The sequence below is a fragment of the Corvus kubaryi genome, unplaced genomic scaffold (assembly GCF_017639235.1).
Source record: "Corvus kubaryi isolate FWS band 111438036 unplaced genomic scaffold, C.kubaryi_AGA036_p1.0 62568, whole genome shotgun sequence".
Taxonomy (NCBI): Eukaryota; Metazoa; Chordata; class Aves; order Passeriformes; family Corvidae; genus Corvus; species Corvus kubaryi.
In genome coordinates, this window is record NW_024581459.1 from 47,232 (window position 1) to 65,435 (window position 18,204).

At 68.1% G+C, this 18,204-nt stretch overlaps 6 protein-coding genes across 8 annotated transcripts; 2 read left to right on the plus strand and 4 right to left on the minus strand.

Moving 5' to 3' along the window:
- The first annotated feature begins 182 nt into the window (after positions 1-182).
- Positions 183-1,911, plus strand: TSPAN10 (tetraspanin 10). Its single transcript, XM_042045150.1, has 3 exons — positions 183-308; positions 648-1,246; positions 1,537-1,911. Exons 1-3 carry the CDS (start codon positions 246-248, stop codon positions 1,841-1,843), a joined length of 969 nt encoding a protein of 322 aa, XP_041901084.1. The 5' UTR covers positions 183-245; the 3' UTR covers positions 1,844-1,911.
- Positions 1,912-2,133: 222 nt separating this feature from the next.
- On the minus strand, positions 2,134-3,379 carry LOC121672492 (retinal rod rhodopsin-sensitive cGMP 3',5'-cyclic phosphodiesterase subunit gamma). Its single transcript, XM_042045151.1, has 4 exons — positions 3,278-3,379; positions 2,525-2,746; positions 2,399-2,439; positions 2,134-2,313 (listed from the first exon to the last, which is right to left on the minus strand). The coding sequence occupies exons 2-4, from the start codon at positions 2,668-2,670 to the stop codon at positions 2,237-2,239; spliced, it is 264 nt and encodes an 87-aa protein (XP_041901085.1). The 5' UTR covers positions 2,671-2,746; positions 3,278-3,379; the 3' UTR covers positions 2,134-2,236.
- A 333-nt stretch (positions 3,380-3,712) lies between these two features.
- OXLD1 (oxidoreductase like domain containing 1) lies at positions 3,713-5,381 on the minus strand. The gene is made up of 2 exons (XM_042045148.1): positions 5,322-5,381; positions 3,713-4,837 (listed from the first exon to the last, which is right to left on the minus strand). Exons 1-2 carry the CDS (start codon positions 5,364-5,366, stop codon positions 4,499-4,501), a joined length of 384 nt encoding a protein of 127 aa, XP_041901082.1. The 5' UTR covers positions 5,367-5,381; the 3' UTR covers positions 3,713-4,498.
- A 128-nt stretch (positions 5,382-5,509) lies between these two features.
- On the plus strand, positions 5,510-7,757 carry LOC121672490 (coiled-coil domain-containing protein 137-like). Its single transcript, XM_042045149.1, has 6 exons — positions 5,510-5,805; positions 6,148-6,275; positions 6,452-6,662; positions 6,965-7,047; positions 7,170-7,249; positions 7,369-7,757. The coding sequence occupies exons 1-6, from the start codon at positions 5,537-5,539 to the stop codon at positions 7,603-7,605; spliced, it is 1,008 nt and encodes a 335-aa protein (XP_041901083.1). The 5' UTR covers positions 5,510-5,536; the 3' UTR covers positions 7,606-7,757.
- A 1,474-nt stretch (positions 7,758-9,231) lies between these two features.
- On the minus strand, positions 9,232-13,584 carry LOC121672493 (G-protein coupled receptor family C group 5 member C-like). Of its 3 annotated transcripts, none has more exons than XM_042045153.1 (5): positions 13,483-13,584; positions 11,157-12,177; positions 10,480-10,574; positions 10,126-10,269; positions 9,232-9,963 (listed from the first exon to the last, which is right to left on the minus strand). In XM_042045153.1, the coding sequence occupies exons 2-5, from the start codon at positions 12,166-12,168 to the stop codon at positions 9,931-9,933; spliced, it is 1,284 nt and encodes a 427-aa protein (XP_041901087.1). In that variant the 5' UTR covers positions 12,169-12,177; positions 13,483-13,584; the 3' UTR covers positions 9,232-9,930. The 3 variants fall into 3 exon arrangements, with proteins under 3 accessions (XP_041901087.1, XP_041901089.1, XP_041901086.1); XM_042045155.1 differs by having other exon boundaries at positions 13,464-13,548; XM_042045152.1 differs by lacking the exon at positions 13,483-13,584 and adding an exon at positions 12,328-13,009.
- A 2,077-nt stretch (positions 13,585-15,661) lies between these two features.
- Positions 15,662-18,169, minus strand: LOC121672494 (probable G-protein coupled receptor 142; the record flags this gene model as incomplete). The annotated part of the gene is made up of 2 exons (XM_042045156.1): positions 15,662-15,770; positions 16,673-18,169. A coding segment is annotated over one exon (915 nt), but the record flags the coding sequence as incomplete, so codon positions are not given.
- Between the last annotated feature and the right edge of the window lie 35 nt (positions 18,170-18,204).

Genomic DNA, 18,204 nt, shown 5'->3' on the forward strand with positions numbered 1-18,204 from the left:
TTCCGCACGCAACCAGTCGTCGTCCCCCCCCCCCCCCCCCCGGGGCCGGGGGGGGGGCGCCGGGGGGGGGGGGGGGGGGGGGGGGGGGGGCGGTGGGGGGGGGGGGGATCGGGGCCAGCTGTGGGGGTGGGTGGGTAGGGAGATCGTGCCCAGCTGTGGGGCGGCACACACAGCCCCATTTAAGCCCGCCCGCAGCCCCTCACATGATGGGAGTGTGACTGGGGTTCGGGCACGAGGTAGCGGTGATGGCCCTGAGCAGAGTCCGCCTGTTCCAGCCCCACGGGGAGGGCACCCGGCTGCTGCCCCAGGTAACGCCGGGACCCCCACTCCTCTCCCACGGGACCCCTTACCCGTGCACCCCACAGCCCCCGACCCCTGGGTACCAGCATGTATCTGTGCTGCATCCCGCATCCCTGGGGGTCTCCACAGGGACAGATCTGGGGTCCCTTAGCGTCAGGGTCTTTGGGGTGCTCCCCTGCAGACCCCCGTGATGAGCAGGGGTGGGGTTGGGGTTCCCTGTGCAGAGGGGCTCAGCAAAAGGCTGTAGGGTGGCTCCTGGAGCCCGTGACAGTGTCTGGCTGTGGGACGAGGTACGTGTGCTGGTGGAACATTTCTGGGGGGCTGTGATGGCTCCTCTGTCCGTGCAGGCATCCAGGCTGGTGGAGCTGCCCTACTCCTCCTTTGATGACGATGATGCTGATGACGACGGCCACTCACTGCCCAGGCTCACGGCTGAGCAGGACCCTGGGGCGTGGTACCCCGGCCCCCCCAAAGTGAGCCCCTTCAGCCACTGCGTGCGCTACCTGGCCTTCCTCTGGAACCTCCTCTTCCTCCTGCTGGGGCTGCTGATCCTTGCTGTGGGGGTCTGGGGGCTGCTGGCCAAGAACCCCCTGCCCGGGGGGGAGCGTGGGGTGCCCCTGGGCTCGGACCCCATGCTGCTGTTTGTGCTGGCGGGGCTGGCGGCCAGCGCCGTGTCCCTGGCCGGCTGCCTGGGCACCTTCCGTGCCAGCCCCTGCCTGCTGCGCTTCTTCCTGGGTGCTGTGCTGGCTTTCGGGGGGCTGAAGCTGCTGGGGGGGCTCCTGCTGCTGCTGGCGCGGCGGCGGCTGCGGGACGCGCTGCGGGACCTCCTGCTCCTGTGCCTCCTGCGCTACCAAGAGGATCCCGACCTGCAGTTCCTGGTGGATGAGGTGCAGCGGAGCCTCCAGTGCTGCGGCCTCGAGTCCTACCGCGACTGGGAGAGCAACCTGTGAGTCGGGGTTGGGGGGTGTACTGGGGGACCCCATCCCCACCACGGGGCTGGAAACTCTGTTAGGTGGGGGACCTCACGTCCGCTATAGGGCTGAAGAGCCCCCTGTTCCTTGTGGGTTCTGTGCTGGGGATGCACATTTGGGGTGGTGTGAGCCCTGGGATGGTCCAGAAAAGAGAGAAATGAGCTGGAACCCATGGTTGGTGTCCAGCTCTGTGGCCGGGGGGAGTGGGAGCCCCCATCCCCGCACCCCAAATGTGCGTGACCCCACATCTGTGTCCATCCCGCAGGTACTTCAACTGCAGCGCCCCAGGGGCGCAGGCGTGCGGCGTCCCGGCCTCCTGCTGCCAGGACCCGCTGGAGAACGGCTCCGTGCCCAACGCCCAGTGCGGGTTCGGGGTGCTGGGGCTGGCGGCGGCGGCGGCCGGGGCCGTGGTGCACCTGGGGGGCTGCGGGGCCGCGCTGGGCTCGTGGCTGCGGGGCCAGGCCGGGGCCATTGCCGCCGGTGCCACCGCCCTGGTGCTGGTGGAGGCCGTGGGAGCGCTCATGGCACTCAGGGTGCTCAGGGATATCACGGCTGTGAGGGTGTGGGAGTGAGGGCACCGGGAGATTGGGATATGCAGGGGGCTGTTCTGGTTCCAAATAAACCTTGTCAAAATCCTGAACCCGCCTGTGTCTTGCCCGCGTCACCATCGCCACCGGTGCAGCTGCTGAGGGTGTGCAGGGACATTGTGGGAGTGAGGGGTGGGGATTTGGGGACATCTGGGGTGCTGGTCCAGCCCCAAATAAACCTTGTCACAATCCTGAACCCATCCGCCTCCTGCCCACCCCAGTGCAGGCCATGGGGAGCCGCTTTCCCTCCCCCCTCAACCCGCAACACCGACTCCTGCACTCGTTTGGGTTTAATGAGCATTTTTCTAAGCTGAGCCCCCCAGCATGGGCAGGGGGGCCTCGACCTACACAGCACTACACAGTAAGCCTGCCCAAATCCTAAATGATTCCGTACTGAGCCAGCTCGTGCAGCTCCAGGTGGCTGAAGGCTTCCCAGGGACAGATGACGGTGATGTCTGAGGAGAGAAAGGATAGAGATTGTGGCAGCGTGACCCCCCAGCCCCTTACCCCACACTGCCAAGGTGGGTGGGATTCCCATACCTGTTCCCAACCCCTCCATGCCTGGGATATCATCACCGAACCTGCAAGGAAAGAGGGGATGTCTGGCCTGACCCCCAGGAAGAACCCCCCCCCCCCCCCCCAATCCCAGGGCCCTTCCCCACTCACCCCTGCACCCCCTTTTTGGGGGGTTTGCTCTTGAACTGCCTCGTCTGCCTCTGCTTGAACTTGGGGGGTCCCTTGCGAGGGGTGGCGGGACCCCCGGTCACCCTCGTGGCTGATTTGACCTCCAGCTTGGGGGGCTCCAGGCTCATGGTGGTGGGGGGCCGGCAGCCCCGGCTCACGGCGTTCCCTGCGGCTCACGGCGTTCCCTGCGGCTCCTCACACCTGCTGGAGGGAAATGGGGGACACCAGCTTCGCCTCCCCCCTGTGGCCCCGTTCCCACCCAGTCCCTGATCGGCTTTGTGCAGCCCCCTCCCCACAACGCTGACTCAGGCCAGCTCAGCCATTAATCCCCAAAGGCAGGGAAGGACATCCTGGGCGGCCCCAGAGCTGCTGCTGCTCCTTCATCCCCTGTCCCCCATCATCCCACGTCCCAGTGTGGATGTGACACCTGGGGACCCCTCAGGGCACTGCCAGGACCCCCCGTGGCTTGCCCTGGGGGCTGTACTGGGATGGGCAGGTGTGGGGTGGTGGGCACCCCGGGCTGGGCTGGGGGAGCAGAGGACAGCCCGTGGCACCGGGAGCGGGAATTCTGCAGCACAAGCCCAGCTCTGGCAGCGGTGTGAGGGATTTGGCCCCGCTGCAGAGCTGGGCATGGGCCTGGGAAGAAGGATCCAACCCAGGGAGCTGCTCCTGGATGCAGGAAAGAGCAACAAAGCAACCCCGTGTCCCATCCCAGCCTGGAGAGCCCTGACTCACACAGTCCCGCGGTTCCAGAGCTGCTCCCTCCGTCTGCTTCCCTCCGTCCCGCAGCTCTGGGGCGCTTTTCGGGGAGGGAGTTTTATCCTGCCCGGGGGTAATAGGATTATTGACCTCCCTTCTTCCCCAGGGGGTAATCTGGTGTCCTTCCCCTGCTCTGGGTGGGGAGGAGGCGTCAGGATTAGTCCTGACTGTGCCGGGTGGACAATGGATCCCACGTGAGGGGAATCCTCCCTCCTCTCCTGGGGGATCCCCATTCCCAAAGAGATTCCCCCAGTGTTCCCTGATCCCAGAGGGAGCGATGGGACCCCAATTCCAGTCTCCATTCTGGGTGGGGGTCCTGGCTGTGGCTGGAGAGGGCCTGGCAGCCCCTGCCCATGGCCGGAGTCGCTCCAAAGCTTCCCTAATCCAGCAGTAAAGCAATTAAAAACGGAATAATCTCGGCACACTTTAATTGAACTTCAGCCCCTGCCACTAATTGCAATTAGTTGGGCTCCAACAAATAGGATTAAAGGGATCCAGGAGCGTTGTCCATGGAGAACCACCTACTTCCCTGGCGGAGAGCAGAGCCTGGCTGTTAATTGGGGTTCATTAGTGAGTGACACTCAAGGGCTTGGTGGCTTCTTGGGGACCTTGTCCCGGGATGATGTGGGGGGGTCTGTGTGGGTCTCACTGGCTGTGAGTCCCCCAGGATGGAGGGGGGGTTTTGGGACAAGTTTAAGGTGGAGGCAGAAGGAAGTGAGGAAGAAAAGGTGCCTTGGAGAGCAGCCAGGCAGGATGTGACACCAGGGACAGGGACAGTGTCCTGGACAGGAGGCTGCTGCTTCCCACGTGCTCGGGGCCACACGCTGTCCCCCCGAGCCCTCCTCACCACCAGGGCACGGCCAAGGTGCTGAAAATCCCCTCAAGGTGCTTAAATTCCAGCTGGGAGCACAGGAGGAGGAGGACTGGGCATGGGGGGCCACCCCAGCCTGCCCTTGGCAGGGATTTGCCACGCTGGGGAGGGCACAGCATCCAGCTCCCGGGAAATCCGGGGCTCAGGACGGGCCTGAGCCACTGCCTGTCCCCAAGGGCAGCTCCCTCTGAGCAGGAGGTGACCCGACCTCGCATGACACCCCCGGGATCCCGTGCTCAGCACACAATAAACACTATAAATAACCCAAGTCCGGATCCTGCCACCCCAGGGGTGTCCCCCACCAGTCTGGGGGGCCCGGGGGAGGCTCAGTCCTTCCTGGAGCGCAGCCTGATCTCCATCCTGAGGATCATTTTGATGTTCTCGTCCTCCACGTGCTGCTCCACGGCTGCCAAGGCCTGGGCTCCGCCGTCCCGGTGCCGCTCCAGCAGCTCCTCCACGTATGCCACCCAGACGCAGTTGGGGCAGCCGGTCCCGCAGCAGTGGGTGGGCGGGGGGGGCACCGGGGGGGCTGCAGGAGGGTCCCCCCTGTCGCCATCGGGGGTATCTGGCCCACGGTCACTCCCCGGAGTGTCCGAGCGCTCCCGGAGGCCGCAGCTGGTGGCGGGGTGGGGGCGCGGGGTCGCCCCTCTGGGGCTGTTTGGGGGCTGCAGGGAACCAAGACCCCCGCGCTGATGCCAGTCTGGGGGGCTCGGGGGGACTGCTGCACCCCCAGCTCAGCCACAGGAACCCCCTGCTCCCAGTGTACCCCCACTCCCACCACCGTCACCCCCTCTCCAGCACCCCCACGTCCCCCTTCCAGCACCCCCAACTCCTGCCCCCCACCCCATGCCCTACACCCCCTTGTACCCCTCAGGCCCCCATCCCCAACGCACCCTTGTCTCCCCCAACTCCCCTCAATCCCCGTCCCTTCCCTGTACCCTCCTCTCCCCCACATCCCCCAAGCCCCCCCATGACCCCCCGGTACTCCCTTGTCCCCCCGGCCTCGCTCACATCTCACGCCCAGCACCTCTCCGCCCCTCCCGCGGGCTCCCCCGTGTCCCCGCCGTTCCCAGCACCCCGTGTCCCCGCCGGTGTCCCCCCGTGTCCCCCCCGCCGGTGTCCCCCCGTGTCCCCGCTGACCCCGCTCACCCCCCGGCGCGCCCCCGCCAGCCCCCGCGCCCCCCGCAGCAGCATCCGGCCGCAGCGCCCCGGCCCCGCCCCGAGTGACAGCTCTCTCGGCCAATAGCAGCCCGGCAGAGTGAGGAAGGCGGGAGTTGCGGGGCAGGAGGGACCAATAAGGAGCAGGGGCGGGGCCTGCAATCCGGAAGTGGCTGCGGAACGGCCACGTGAGGAGTGGCGGAACCATGGCCCGGGGACCGGGACCGGGACCGGGACCGGGACCGGGACCGGGACCGGGACCGGGACGGGGGCAGGGACAGGGACAGGGACAGAAACAGGCCCGGGGACCGCGACAGAAACCGGGATCGGGACAGAAACAGGGGCAGAGATCGGGACAGGGACAGAAACAGGGCCGAGGACCGGGACCGGGACCAGGACAGGGACAGAAAGCGGGGCCGGGACAGAAAGCGGGACCGAGATCGGAGCGCGGACCGGCCGTCCCTCTGCGCAGCAGGTCAGTGCCCGCGGGATCCAATCGGGATCGCTCCCGGTTTGGCACCTGGACCCACGCGGGGTCTCGGGGCGCGGGTGGGCTCTGGCGGGGGTCCCGTTCTCGGCGGCTGCGTCCTGATCTCCACCCGTGCCCGGGTCCCGGTGTCTCCCCGTGCTGACCCTGATGGCTCCCCATGCCTCGGTCCCGGTGCCCAGCCATGTCTGGGTTTCAGTTTCCCCCCCGTGCCCAAATCCCAGCATCCTTCAGTGCCGGATCCCGGTGTCCCAGTGCCTGGCTCCAGGCATCCCTGGCTCCAGGTCCTGGCGCTTCCCTGGAGTGCTCTCGCTGTGCTCATTTCCCCAGGAAGGAGAAGAAGGACAACATGAAGCCCAAACACCCCGATGAGCAGGAGATCCCGTTCCGCCTGCGGGAGCTCATGCGGAGCCGCGAGGCCATGAAGCGCCCAGATCCCGGGAAGAGGCGGGCGGCAGGTGGGACACAGAGGCGGCCTGAGCAGGTGGCCAAGGGCCTGGCCCAGGAGCCCATGGCATGGCTGGATCCTGCCACGCGACATCGTCCTCTCTCCAGTGATGTCCCACCCGTGCTCTGCCAGCCGGAGGGACGCCCAGGGTGTCACCGCTGCAGAAATGTCACCCGTCTCTCCTAGAGAAGAAGCAGCAGCAGAAGTCCAAGGGCCCCAAGGCCCTGGTGGACATCCCCACGCCCAGGTTCCGGAGGGGCAAGGGGGAGTCGGAGCGTTCCTACATCTGCCGCATGGAGCAGGAGGTGCAGCGCGTCCTCTTCCTCGCGGAGAACCAGCTCCAGCGGGAGCCTGAGAAGGAGGCGACGGCTCCAGAGAAGTCCAGGAGGAAAAAACAGTGAGAGCAAAGCTTTATGAGCTCGATGGGGCCAGCCCACACCTGTGGCCTGTCCCCTTGCCCAGTTCTGCAGGGCAGGTTTGGCGTTGGCAGCGGCTGGAGGTGCAGGTGGGGGGGCTGTGGGACCCTTTTCCATGGGGCCATCCCCATGGATCCCATCCATGGATGTCTGGGAACAGAGCCACAGGCCTGCTTCACCCTCCTGGAGGGAAAGCTGTGGGATCTGGGGGCTCCCGTGGGGTAGGGACTCACTCCTTGTTCCCCATCCACCCCTGAGCCCCCGCCATAATGTGGCTCTTCAGGTTTCAGAAAAAGAAGCTGGAAAAAGCTAGGAAGAAGAAGGAGGAGAAGAAGGAGGCCATGCTGGAGAAGAGCCTGTTCCAAGGTGGGGATGGAGCAGCACTGAAGTGACCCCCAGCCCGGGGGGCAGCACATGGAGGGGTGGGGGAGCTGGAGCGGTGCCTCCCAAGGGGCTCCCGCTGACCCTGGCTCTGGCTTCACCCGCAGACAAGGTGCCGTTTGGAGAAGTGGTGACACAGCCACCCACCATCACCTCACAGCCCAGGGGACAGGGTCCTGCCAAGCAGGTGAGCTCTGGGGACAATGCTACCCACCCCTTGGGTACTTGGGAGGGCAGCGGTGGCCTCAGTGAGCCGGTGACAGCTCCTCAGAGCGCGGTCCTGGTGTCTCATCCTTCATCTCTCAGCTACCCCGTCTCTGCCCGCAGGCTGGACAGAAGCAGCTCCTCCTGACGGCTCGCCTGGGCCGGAGCCAGGCGTCCCTTGCATCCCCCGTGTCCCCCGTGTCCCCGGTGATGTCGATGGCTCGCCGGCGCATCCTGGAGGAGGAGCGGGCGCGCGTCATCCGGGCCTACAGGGACATCCAGAGGCGCAAACAGCTGGAGCGGGAGCACGCCCAGGGGGGGCACGGCGTCCCACGCTGAGGGCCCTGGGACTCGAGGGGGACATTGCCCTGATGCTCTTGTGTCACTGCTGAGCCCTGGGGCTTCCTGCAGCCCCGCACTTCACGGCTCAGCGCTGCAGTGGGGTCCCTGCGGTGCCACGGACCTGCTTGGAGTAAAAAGTGCCAGTGGGAGCCAGTGGTGTGAGCGTGTTTGGGCTCCCGGTTCCTTAGGGATTCCTTAGGGATGCTGCTGTGCTGGCAGATGGCAGTCCCAGGCATGTCGCTGTCCCCACGGGCTCTGGTGGGGGCAGGACCCTCATTCCTCAGCCGTGAGGAGACCCCGGTGCCTGGCCAGCTCAGTGCCCGGTGGGAGGAAAGTGAGGCAGTGCTGGGGACACGGAGCGTCCCACAGGACCCACCTGCACGGTGTCACTTGCCTTTGTTGTCACTATTGGTGACGCTGCTTGAGCCCCAGGGCTGCAGCCACACGCAGCCCTGCCCTTGGCATCACTGCCCGTGTCCCCGCCTGGCCCCAGTCACGGTGACCCCGGTGCCGGGTGTGCTGCCACGTCCCCCCGGTGCCACCGCCCTGCGCCCCCCCCGGGCAGCCCCCGGCTCCGGGGAGGCTCCGGGGCTGCTCCCGGCGCGGCGCAGCCGTGTCCGCCTCACCTGGCCGGACAAAGGCCCCGCTGTTCGCGGCCCCGCGCCGGCACAAAGCGTTCCCTGTTGGAGCGGGGCCGCCCCGCGCTGCGGCCGGCGCTGGCGGGGCCGGGGGGATCCGCGTTTCCGGAGGGGCCGGGCACGGCGGCTGAGCCGCTCCGCTGTCCCCCGCCAGGCCTGAGCGGGACAGGCTTTGCGCCTTGTTTTCCGTCCCCAGGGTGCGACCGCCGTGTCCCCGGGAAGGTGGAGGTGCCTGGGGGGGGTCACGCTCTGTGCCATGCGCTGCCAGCAGCCGGTGGGAGGGCGCGCTGTGGTGACAGCGGCCCTGGGGACACCGAGTGCCTGGTGCTGCTGGGCGATGCCCTCGCTGCCACCCGGCACCAGGTAAACACAGGTGAGAGGTAAACACGGGTGACGCAGCACGGCCCGGGGGGCACGGCCACATCCTGCTGCAAACACCCGGCTCCCGCGGCCGTGTCCCCGGAGCCGGGAGTGCGGGCTTGTGCCAGCCAAGGCCATGGCAGGGACATGGCGAGTGCCACGCTCCCCCAGTGGGTCCCTTGTGCGGACACCGCGCAGGGCACGCGTGCCCACCGGCAGCCCCGGCGCCGCCATCCCGGCTCCGGCTCAAGGAGACCAGGTCACCCGCTGCCCCCACGGAGCCATTCCAGCCCTGAATAATTCATGGCACTGCTGGCCGCAGGCTTCCTGCCCGGAGGAGGAGGAATGGCTGCGGAGGGGAAGGCAATCCGGGCGGGAAAACCACCACGACCTTGGCACGTCCTCCGTGCTGTGCCACCTCCTGCCCGGCAGCCCATCTGCCCACGGGATCCCGGCCCAGCGGCCCCAGCTGGGGGGGAGGGGGTGCCGAGGACCCTGCTCGGAGCGCCCCCCCCATGCTCCCTGTCACTCCCCTAAAGGAGGGAATGGGGCTGAGCCGGTGGGAGCAGCCGGTGGCACTGGGAGCACCTGGGACTCCCACCACAGACCAGCTGTGACAGCACCATAGGAAAAACCACCTTTATTGGGGTGGCCTGAAAAAAAGTGGGAAAAGGAATTTGACAGAGAAAGCAGCGAGGAGGGCGAGGGGCCCAGCTCCCTCCCCACTCCCTGCAGGGGTCCCCGAGCCCCGAGGGGGGAAGGCACCGGGAAGGCGGCCGGAGCTGTGGGGGGCCGGTCCCCAGCCCCAGCAAGGCACTGATCCCCTGGACCCCCAGCAGCCACCCTTCCCCAGCAGTGGAGAAACAGAGGCACAGAAGGAGGCAGAGCTGGGGACAGCCTCGTGTCCCCTTGTGCCCTGCGGTGGGATGGGCCCAGCTCGGCTCGGGGTCCCCAGGGCTGGTGGGGGTCAGTGCAGAGACAGGGGCTCGGTGCTGAGGGTGCCCTGGGCCGGGTCCCGCTGGTTCCCCAGCTTCGGAGGGTCCATGGCCTGGGGGAGACGGGGTCTGTGCGTCACAAAGGCAGTGAGGTGACAGCTGGGGGTGTCCTCACGGGAGCCTGTCCTTGAGGCAGGGATGCGGGGTCCGGGCACAGCTGGTGGCTTGTGGGTGCCACGGCCAGGTGGGACGGGCAGGTGGGGACTGTGTCCAGGCATCCCATGGGTGGGATTCACATGTCAGGGTGGGATGAGGCCCGGTGAGCCCTCGGGAGCGGGACGGAGGGGCCGCGGCCGTGCCGGCGCTGTGGGAGCTGTGTCACGGGGGCTTCACCACCGGTTCCTGCTGTACGGGGACTGCACCTGCGGGCAGAGCGGGGTGGCACTGGGGTGGCAGCAGGACCACGGCACCCACACCGGGTGAGACGTGTACCCTGACCCACCGGGGGGAGCTCTGGGTGCTGGGAAGAGCCGTCGCCATGGCAGGGCCGGACTTTGCCCCCGCCGCAGGCACCGTTCACCCACCTGGCAGCTCCGGGTGTCCCTGGGGATGCTGGAGTGCCGGGCCTGTGCCGTGAAGGCGTCCTCGGCTCGGAGCGTGGAGCTGGCGCTGCCGGGCAAGGGGCTGGTGGAGGCGCGGGGCAGGATCACGTCATAGGGACCTTCGCTCTGAGGGACAGACACGGGGGTGTCACAGCACCGGGAGCACCCCGGCCCCACGGGGTCCCGGGGGTGGAAGGTTCGGAGGGTCCCCACCCCGTTAAAGCAGCCATTGGGACACAGGGGTCACGGGAGCCCCCCACCCACACCCTGTCCCCCACCCCAGTTGCTCCAGTCGGAAGCCTGGCAGGATGTGGCCACCCCTGGTGTCACACTCACCGTCCCCTTGTGCATCAGAGCCATCTCGGTGGGCTGGTACACGCTGGTCAGCAGCTGCCCGTTGTAGCCACTGTACGGGGACACCGGCTTCTTGGCTGCCAAGGCATGGGGACAGTCACCATGGAGCCACTGCCACCCCACTGGGGCTCCCCGTACCTCGTTAGCAGCTTTAACGAGCTGACTCAGCAGCTCCGTGCCTTTCCCGCGGGACACTCCTGTCCCCAGCGTTGGCATCGCAGCTGCCTGGCCATGGTTTGTTATTGTAGGGTCTCTCGGGTGCAGGTGCTGCTCAGAGGGGACCCTCCCTCCCCCATGGGGCGCAGACACCTGGCGTGGCCGCCCACGATGCCCATTGGGACCGTCACCACCCCGTGTTATTGCAGGGGCTTGTGGGCCCGGGGCGGAGGGGCAGGAGCCGCGGGCACCCCACGCCGGGGAGGGAGCTCCCTGCGGCTGTGGGGCTCAGCCCAAACTGGTACACCCAGCCCGGCCAGTTCTCGGGAGCCACAACAGCAGCAGGCGCCAGTGCCGGGCAGGTCACTGCCAGACATCTCGTCACCCACCCACCCCTGCCATACCCGGTGGGGACATCCCTCAGGGTCCCCAAGAGGGTCCTTAGAGCCCACTGGCAGCCCTGCCATGGGGTGAGAGGGTCCCTGGTGGGCCCTGGTGCCTACCGAAGGACGGCTCATCCATGGAGAAGGCCTTGTTCTCCACGAACATGCTCTGCGACTTCTGCTCCTTGAGGATGGTCTCGTAGCCCACCCCACGCGTGGGGTAGCCATCGTCCTCAAAGGCCTGCTCGGGGCTGCGCCGTGTCACATGTGTCACCTCGGGGATGACGTAGAGCAGGAGGAAGGCGCTGGCGTTGCAGACCAGCGCGATGGCCAGCGTGGGGTCATCCCAGCCGGGCTTGTGGCCAGCACGCTGGTTCCCATACAGGTACATGATGGTCCACACCAGCCAGATGGCCATGGAGAGGCTGGTGGTGGCCAGGATGAAGGCGCTGTGCTTGCGCCAGCGGCCGTAGTAGCCGCAGAGGGCCGGCCAGGCCGTGCTGAAGGTGGCCACCAGCAGGGCCATGACGTAGATGAGGGCCATGACGAAGTCAGCGTCCGCCAGCTGGCAGGGGTCCGGGGGGCCACCCTCGCGCCGCGCCACCGTGATGATGAGCCACTCGGCGTTGATGATGACCTCAACCGAGGCGAGGGACAGGGCCACCGCCAGCGTCACCCAGCCCCGCGGGGCCCGGTTGCGCCGCGCCAGGAAGTTGAGGGCCACGGCGTGTGCCAGCAGGCAGGAGAAGCAGATGCCAAAGAGGACGCCGAAGAGGAAGCGGCGGGAGGTGCAGGTGGAGAAATCCGGCCCCACGATGAAGTCGAAGGTCAGGCAGAAGAGCCCGAAGGTGCCCAGAAGGAAGAAGACCTGAGTGGCCACCAGGCTCTTTTTCTGCTGGTCCTGCACGAAGGGCAGGCTGGCCACCAGGACGATGGTGAGCACGAAGGTGGTCACCACGCCGAGGCTGGCCACTGCCTCCACCCCGATGCCCCAGCCCGCCGAGAGGTCACAGAGGTTGTAGTAGAGGGAGGAGAGGTCGTGGCCACAGCCCGAGGGCGGCGTGGGCTGCGCGGCGGCCGTGGGGAGCAGGGCCAGCAGCACGGCCGTGGTGCCCATCCTGCACCGTGGCATCCAGGGACCCTGCGGGACACAGCGGGGTCAGGGCACAGGGACTGGGGATGTGGATCAGCTCCCAGCTCGGAGCATCCCTGCCCATGGTCCCCACTGTGCATCCCAGGGTGAGCAGTGGGGTCCTGGGGAGCTCTGCCCTGCTGGCACAGCTGAGCTCACCCAGCATGGCCAGGGAGCCCCCGGTGGGACCAGGCAGCCACGTGAACCCATCGGATGCTTGGCTGGAGGTTGGTGGCAGCTGAGGAGGGGCTCAGCCCCTCTGTGCCCCAAATGATCCCTCCCAACATGGGAATTCTCTGGGGCTGTCCCGATCCCTTCCTCCAGTGTCAGGAGCAGCACCGTGCCCGCCGGCTTCCCAGGAACATCAAATGTGGGCTCAGACCAGATGGCAGAGGTGATGCTGGGGGACAGGGCTGTCCCCTTGCCTTGTCCCTGTGTGCTACCACGTTCCTCTTTCCACTTCTCCCATCCCACTTCCCTCCGCTGGTTCTGGGCACCGGCCCAGTGCAGGTCGCGTGTCCAGCTCGCTGGCACGTAGGCAGCCGCAGCCTGGCACGGCACAGCACGGCACAGCATGGCATGGCACGGGGGTCCTAGTCCCTGTCCCCACCGCTGCCACCCCATTCCTGCCACCCATGGTGGGCACGGGGAAGAGGAGGCAGCGAGGAAGCTGCAGCCTCACTGCTGGGGGAGGAAGAGGAGATGCCGGGGCCGGGAACCCCGGTCCCCCGAGGGGCACCCCACACCGGGCACCCCCCGGCCCCGGGATGGGGACCCGGACCCCCAGCACCACGCTGGGACGGAGTCCCCGTGCCCGCGGGTTCCAGCAGCTCCACCGCCTCCGGTTCCCACCGCGTCCCCCAGCCCGGTTTCCCCCCCACCTCCAGCCCGGTACCTCCGCACGCTCCGCCCGGTTTCCCCCGCGCCCCCGGCCGCTGCACCCGCGTCCCCAGCCCTGCTCCTCCTGCACCCCCCGCCCGCTCCCTCGCACCGCCCGTTGGCTTATCCGCTCCCCCGGCCCGGTCCCGCCGCACTCCTGTCCCGCTCCCCCTGCCCCTCCCGCCGGTTCCCCCCGCCCGCTCCTCCCGCACCCCCATCCCGCACCGTTCCGGTGCTTCCCGGCGCTCCCGCCAGGTCCTGGCCCCGAAACTCCGCCGGAGCCGCCCCCAACCCTCCGGCCGGAGGAGCTGCGGGGGCGGACGGCTCTCGGTCCCGGTCCCGGTCTCTTCCTGTCGGCGTTGCCGGTGTCCCCCAGTCCCGCAGGGTTCGCCCCTCCGCCACCCAGCCCCGCTCACCGGCCGCAGCCCCGCTCACCGGCCGCAGCCCCCGGTGCCCGGCGCTCCGCTCCCCCCGTGCCGAGCCGAGCCAGCCCCGGTGCCGCCGCACCGTGCGCCTGCCCGTCCCGGCCCCTCCCCGAGGTGCGGCTCAGCCCCGAGGGCGCGATCGGGGCCGGCCGGGACCTGCCCCGCCGCACCGGGCGGGGGCACCGCGGTCCCGCACCGGCGGGGGTCCCGCACCGGGGCACGGAGGGGGCTGGTGGGGGGCGGAGCAGGGGCGAGCCCACCTGGCCATCAGTGTGATGAGTCTGGGGGGATCTCAGCCACCAATGTGATGAGTCTGGGGGGGCTTCAGCCTGGCTCTGCCGAGCGCTGCTCCCCGGGAAAGACTCTCCGGGGACAAGGGACGGAGCGGGGGGGCTGCCCCGGGGCATGGACGGGGCTGAGGGGAGCAGACCCTGCACTAGGGGGTTAAGCAGGGGGGAGCCCACCTGGCCATCACTGTGATGAGTCTGGGGGTCTCAGCCTGGCCCTGCTGAGTGCTGCACATCAGGAAAGACCCTCAGGGGACAAGGGATGGAGCAGTGGGAGCTGCGTCGCGGGATCTTCCACCTCTGGTGGGCTCGGGGGGCCGGGAGTGGGGCTCCACAGGCGGCCCCACCGTGTAAGGATACACCGGCCTGGAGGGGCCTCCCGGAGGAATGTCAGCTGATGGATAAAGCCGGAGCCCTTGGCAGGGCAGCAGGACCCAGAAAACCCCAGAAAAGCCCCAGAAAAGCCCTTTCGGCAGAGGGCTGAAGGCCAGGGCAGCCCCAGCACAGGGCACTGACACGGCTCAGTGGTCCCTGTCCCAACGGGGGTGGCTGCGACCCTGGCGTTGGGATGGGCACCCCACAATCACCCCATTCATCCCTGGGGATGGGGAAAAGCCCTGGGAGAGTTGGGGCAGCCCGGGGGCCCCGCCAGCCCTGGGAGAGGTTTCCAGGCAGGCACTGCTATTTCGGGAGGGTGAAGCAAGAGGGTGAAGGATGCAGAGGAAAGTTCAACGTGCCTCCGGCGGGGCCTGCCCCAATCCAGGCCGGGATGAAAACAATCCGGGGAGAAAGGGCAGCAGAGCCGCCGGTGGAAGGACCGGCTCCCACCGGAACCGGCGGCACCCGTGGCACAAGGACCGGCACCCGCCAGAGCCCACGGGGACGGGACGGTGTGTCCAGCTCAGAGCTGCGCCACTGCCACCCTCCCGCCCTCTTCCTAAAGATCATTTGGCTTTGGGATGGTGTTCGGGATTGGATCATCCCTGCCCTCGCACGGGGCAGGGCAGTGCAGGCGAGGGGCTCTGCAGCGGCCCTCGTGCCTCAGTTTCCCCAGGGGTTTGGAGCGCAGGCTCCGGGAAAGGCTCAGCCTTGGATAAGCGGTGCCGGGAGCGGAGGCCGCTTGTCCTGCCGCCCCCACACCGCAGCCCGGCCTCTCCGCCGGCTGCTTCCTTCCGCCGGAGGGTTTCCCGGCTGCTGACTCAGCACGAGACCCCCGTGACCCCCCGTGGGGCCACCGGCAGGCGTCCGTCCCGCCGAGGCTGCCCCGTGGCCGCGCAGCGTTTGCCTTTGCGTCCCCCTCCTTGGCGGGTGAGCTCCTCATCCCCTTCCCCTGGGAACCCCCACATTCCCCACGGCCGGCGGTTTCAGCCCCCTTCCCATGGAGACCCTCACGTTCCACCCATTGTGGGCGTCTTCTGCTCCCCCCTCCCGCAGGGACCCTGCCCAGGTTTCCAGCCCCCACTGCTTGCTCCGGGGGTTTTTATAGGTCCTACAGAAAGACCCCAAGAGGCTGTGGGGTCACTGGGGGGTGATGCCCACCATGTGCTGCCCTCGGTTTCCTCTCGCGGCGGTGGATCCCCGACCCTGACCGTCCTGCACGGGCAGAGCCCGATCGCAGTTCCCGGTGCTCTGGGTGGGCTTGGAACCGCGATCCCAGTGGTGGAACTGGGCAGAACTGGTCCTTCCAGCATAGAGGCCACACTGAGGGGCTGGGATGAGGCTCAGCACCGGGACCTGGACCCTGGCCAGGCTCTATCCGAAAACATCAGCACGCCGGGCGCATTTTTTCCAGGCTTACCTTTCCTGGGGAGCCGCAGGGACGGGCGGCTGGCACGGCTGGCACGGTGGCAAGGCTGGCTGAACCCCGTCTCCGCGGCGGCTCCCCTCGGCAAGGCGAGAGCCGGGGGTCCCTGCTGCCCTCCCAGAGCCTTCCGCCGCCCCGGCCGGGGCTCGGAGCCGTTCCCAGCGGAGCCCCTCGCGCCGGCGGACGCCGTCAGCACATTTCCACCTCCTTTGCCAAGTAAATACGCACCGGTTGGCACAGGGGGGCCGGTGGCAATCGGGGGGGCCGGTGGCAATCCCGGAGCTCCCGCCGAGGGTTCCCGAGGCAGCCGAGCCCCCCGGCCCGCGGCCCCTCAGCCCCTGCCCGCGGTCGGGTTAATAACTAATCCCTTCCCGGTCCTGCTCTCCTCACGTGCCAGAATTAATGGAGCGAGAACCTCCCAGGTACCCCCCGCGCCACCGGCTCGGGCTTTAACCCTGTCCCCCGGCAGGGATCCGGCCTGGGATGAGGTGACATCCCCGGCGGGGTCTGTCCACCCGAGTGCGGGGGCAGGGTGGGTCCGTGAGTAGGTCAGCCCCACACCCTGGGGGCAAAGGCTGCGCCCCATCCCCGCCCGGTGTGGGCACAGCCAGGGCTCGGGAGTGGGCAGGGGGTCTGGTGCGGTTTGGGGGTGTCTCTGTGCCCTGCCAGGAGCCAGCTGAGGCCCTGATCCCCCCCGGGCACCCCCTGGCTCTGTCCTGCCCCTTCTCGGGAATCCGAGCGGAAAGGCTGGACGGTTTTGGGGGATTATGCTAAGGACCTTACGGGGAATTAGGGTGGCGGCAGGGCTGGTTTGGGGGGCTGGGGGTGCCCGCTCCCTGTCCCCGGCAGTGCCAGCTCCGCAGTGTCCCATCCCTGCCCTCTGCTGGCAGCTGGGGACAGGCTGGCACGGCTCGGCCGCCCCTCCAGTGTCACAGCGGTTTGGCACTGGTGTAACTGGGAGGGCAGCACTGGGTGCACCCGCAGCAGGGGGGGCACCTCCCCTGCCGCAGGTGCCCGGGGGGCTGCACCCTTGTGCTGGGGCGGGGGGCTGCAGCCTGGCTGCTGCTGCCTGTGGGATTAATGGGTGGGGCCAGGAGCTGGGATCTTACCAAGAGTCCAAACCCCACTACCGGGGACACCAGATCCTGTGGATGCTCCCTCTGGCACTCTCGGGCAGCCGTGCAGAGGCACGGGGGTGGGCAGGACAGAGACACCTTGTGCCAGAGCTGCTGCTGCAGGGTGCCCCCGTTCCAGCCGCCCGCAGGGAACCGGACCCAGGCAGGGTTTTGGTCTCAGCATGGCAGTTTATGGAGTGGCACCCAGCGGGCACCACGTCCGTGTCAGGGCTCACAGGAGCTCACTTGTGCCCTCCACCCCTCACCATGGGCAGCCCCTCGGTGCCACTGAGCTGGGGCACGTCCTGGATGAGTCCCCTGGCTGAGTTCCAGTGCTGCGTGAGGGGCTGAGCATGGGCGGGGCTGAGCTGCCCATCCCGGGCTGCTGCTGCCAGGCAGGCACCACGAAATCCCCAAATGAGTGTCCGGGCACAACCACCTCCTCCTGCCACCACCACCAGCATTAACTCTGCCTCCGTGGAGGGGCCCTGTCCCCACGGCAAGGTCTCCCCAGGCCCCGGTGCGATGCGTGGGGCTGGGTGGGTACCGGGACTGCCAGCCGGGCACTGCCCTGGCTCAGAGCGCGGTGCTGCCCAGCAGCTTCAGTGGTTTCAGGGCCGGGGGTGGGAAGTGGCCACTGCCACGGCAGGGGCCGTGCCGGGGGTGCCCCCGCAGCACCTCGCCCACCGTGCGGCGGAAGGTCTGGCTGACGAAGCAGTAGAGGAAGAAGTTGAGGGAGGTGTTGAGCATGGCCACCATGTTGGCGATGTCCAAGGCCAGGTGCACGCGCCAGTCCCTCCTGACCGAGGCCACGTAGAGGTGGCACATCATGACGACTGTCCGGGGAGCCCAGAGCACGATGAAGACGGTGGTGACAGCCAGCAGCAGGGCCGTGGTCTTGCCGCCCCCCGCGCGCCTCCGCTGCTTCAGCTTGCGGATGATGATGGAGTTGGTGGCCAGGAAGATGCTGCAGGGCAGGAAGTAGATGGTGACGCAGTGCAGCCACTTGAGCACCGTGTCCAGCGCCGTGGGGGGGTCGGCGTCACGCCACATGTCCAGCCACCAGTAGAAGGGGATGCCGGTGGCCAGCGCCGCGGCGAAGACGGCCGCGATGATCTTGCGGGTGCGCCGCGGGTAGGACACGGTGCGGTAGCGCAGCGGGTGGCACAGGGCCACGTAGCGGTCCACGGTCAGCAGGACGGTGACCCAGGTGGAGGCGTGGTTGGCCGTGAACTCCAGCACGTTGACGGTGTGGATGAATGCGCTGGGCACCGCCCGCGCCAGGATGGCCGTCTGCAGGATGAAGCCCACAAAGATGATGAAGACCTGGGTGAGGATGTCGGAGGTGGTCAGGGCCAGCAGGTACCAGTACGATGACTTCTTGGTCCTGGTGGCCAGGCGGGACAGGGCCACGGCGGTCAGGATGTTCACTGGAGGGAGGGGAGCGATGGGTGGAGGTGAGAGCTGGGGGCTCACAGCCCCCCCCACGCAGCACGCAGGACCCCGAGGGTGCCCAGGCTCTGGCT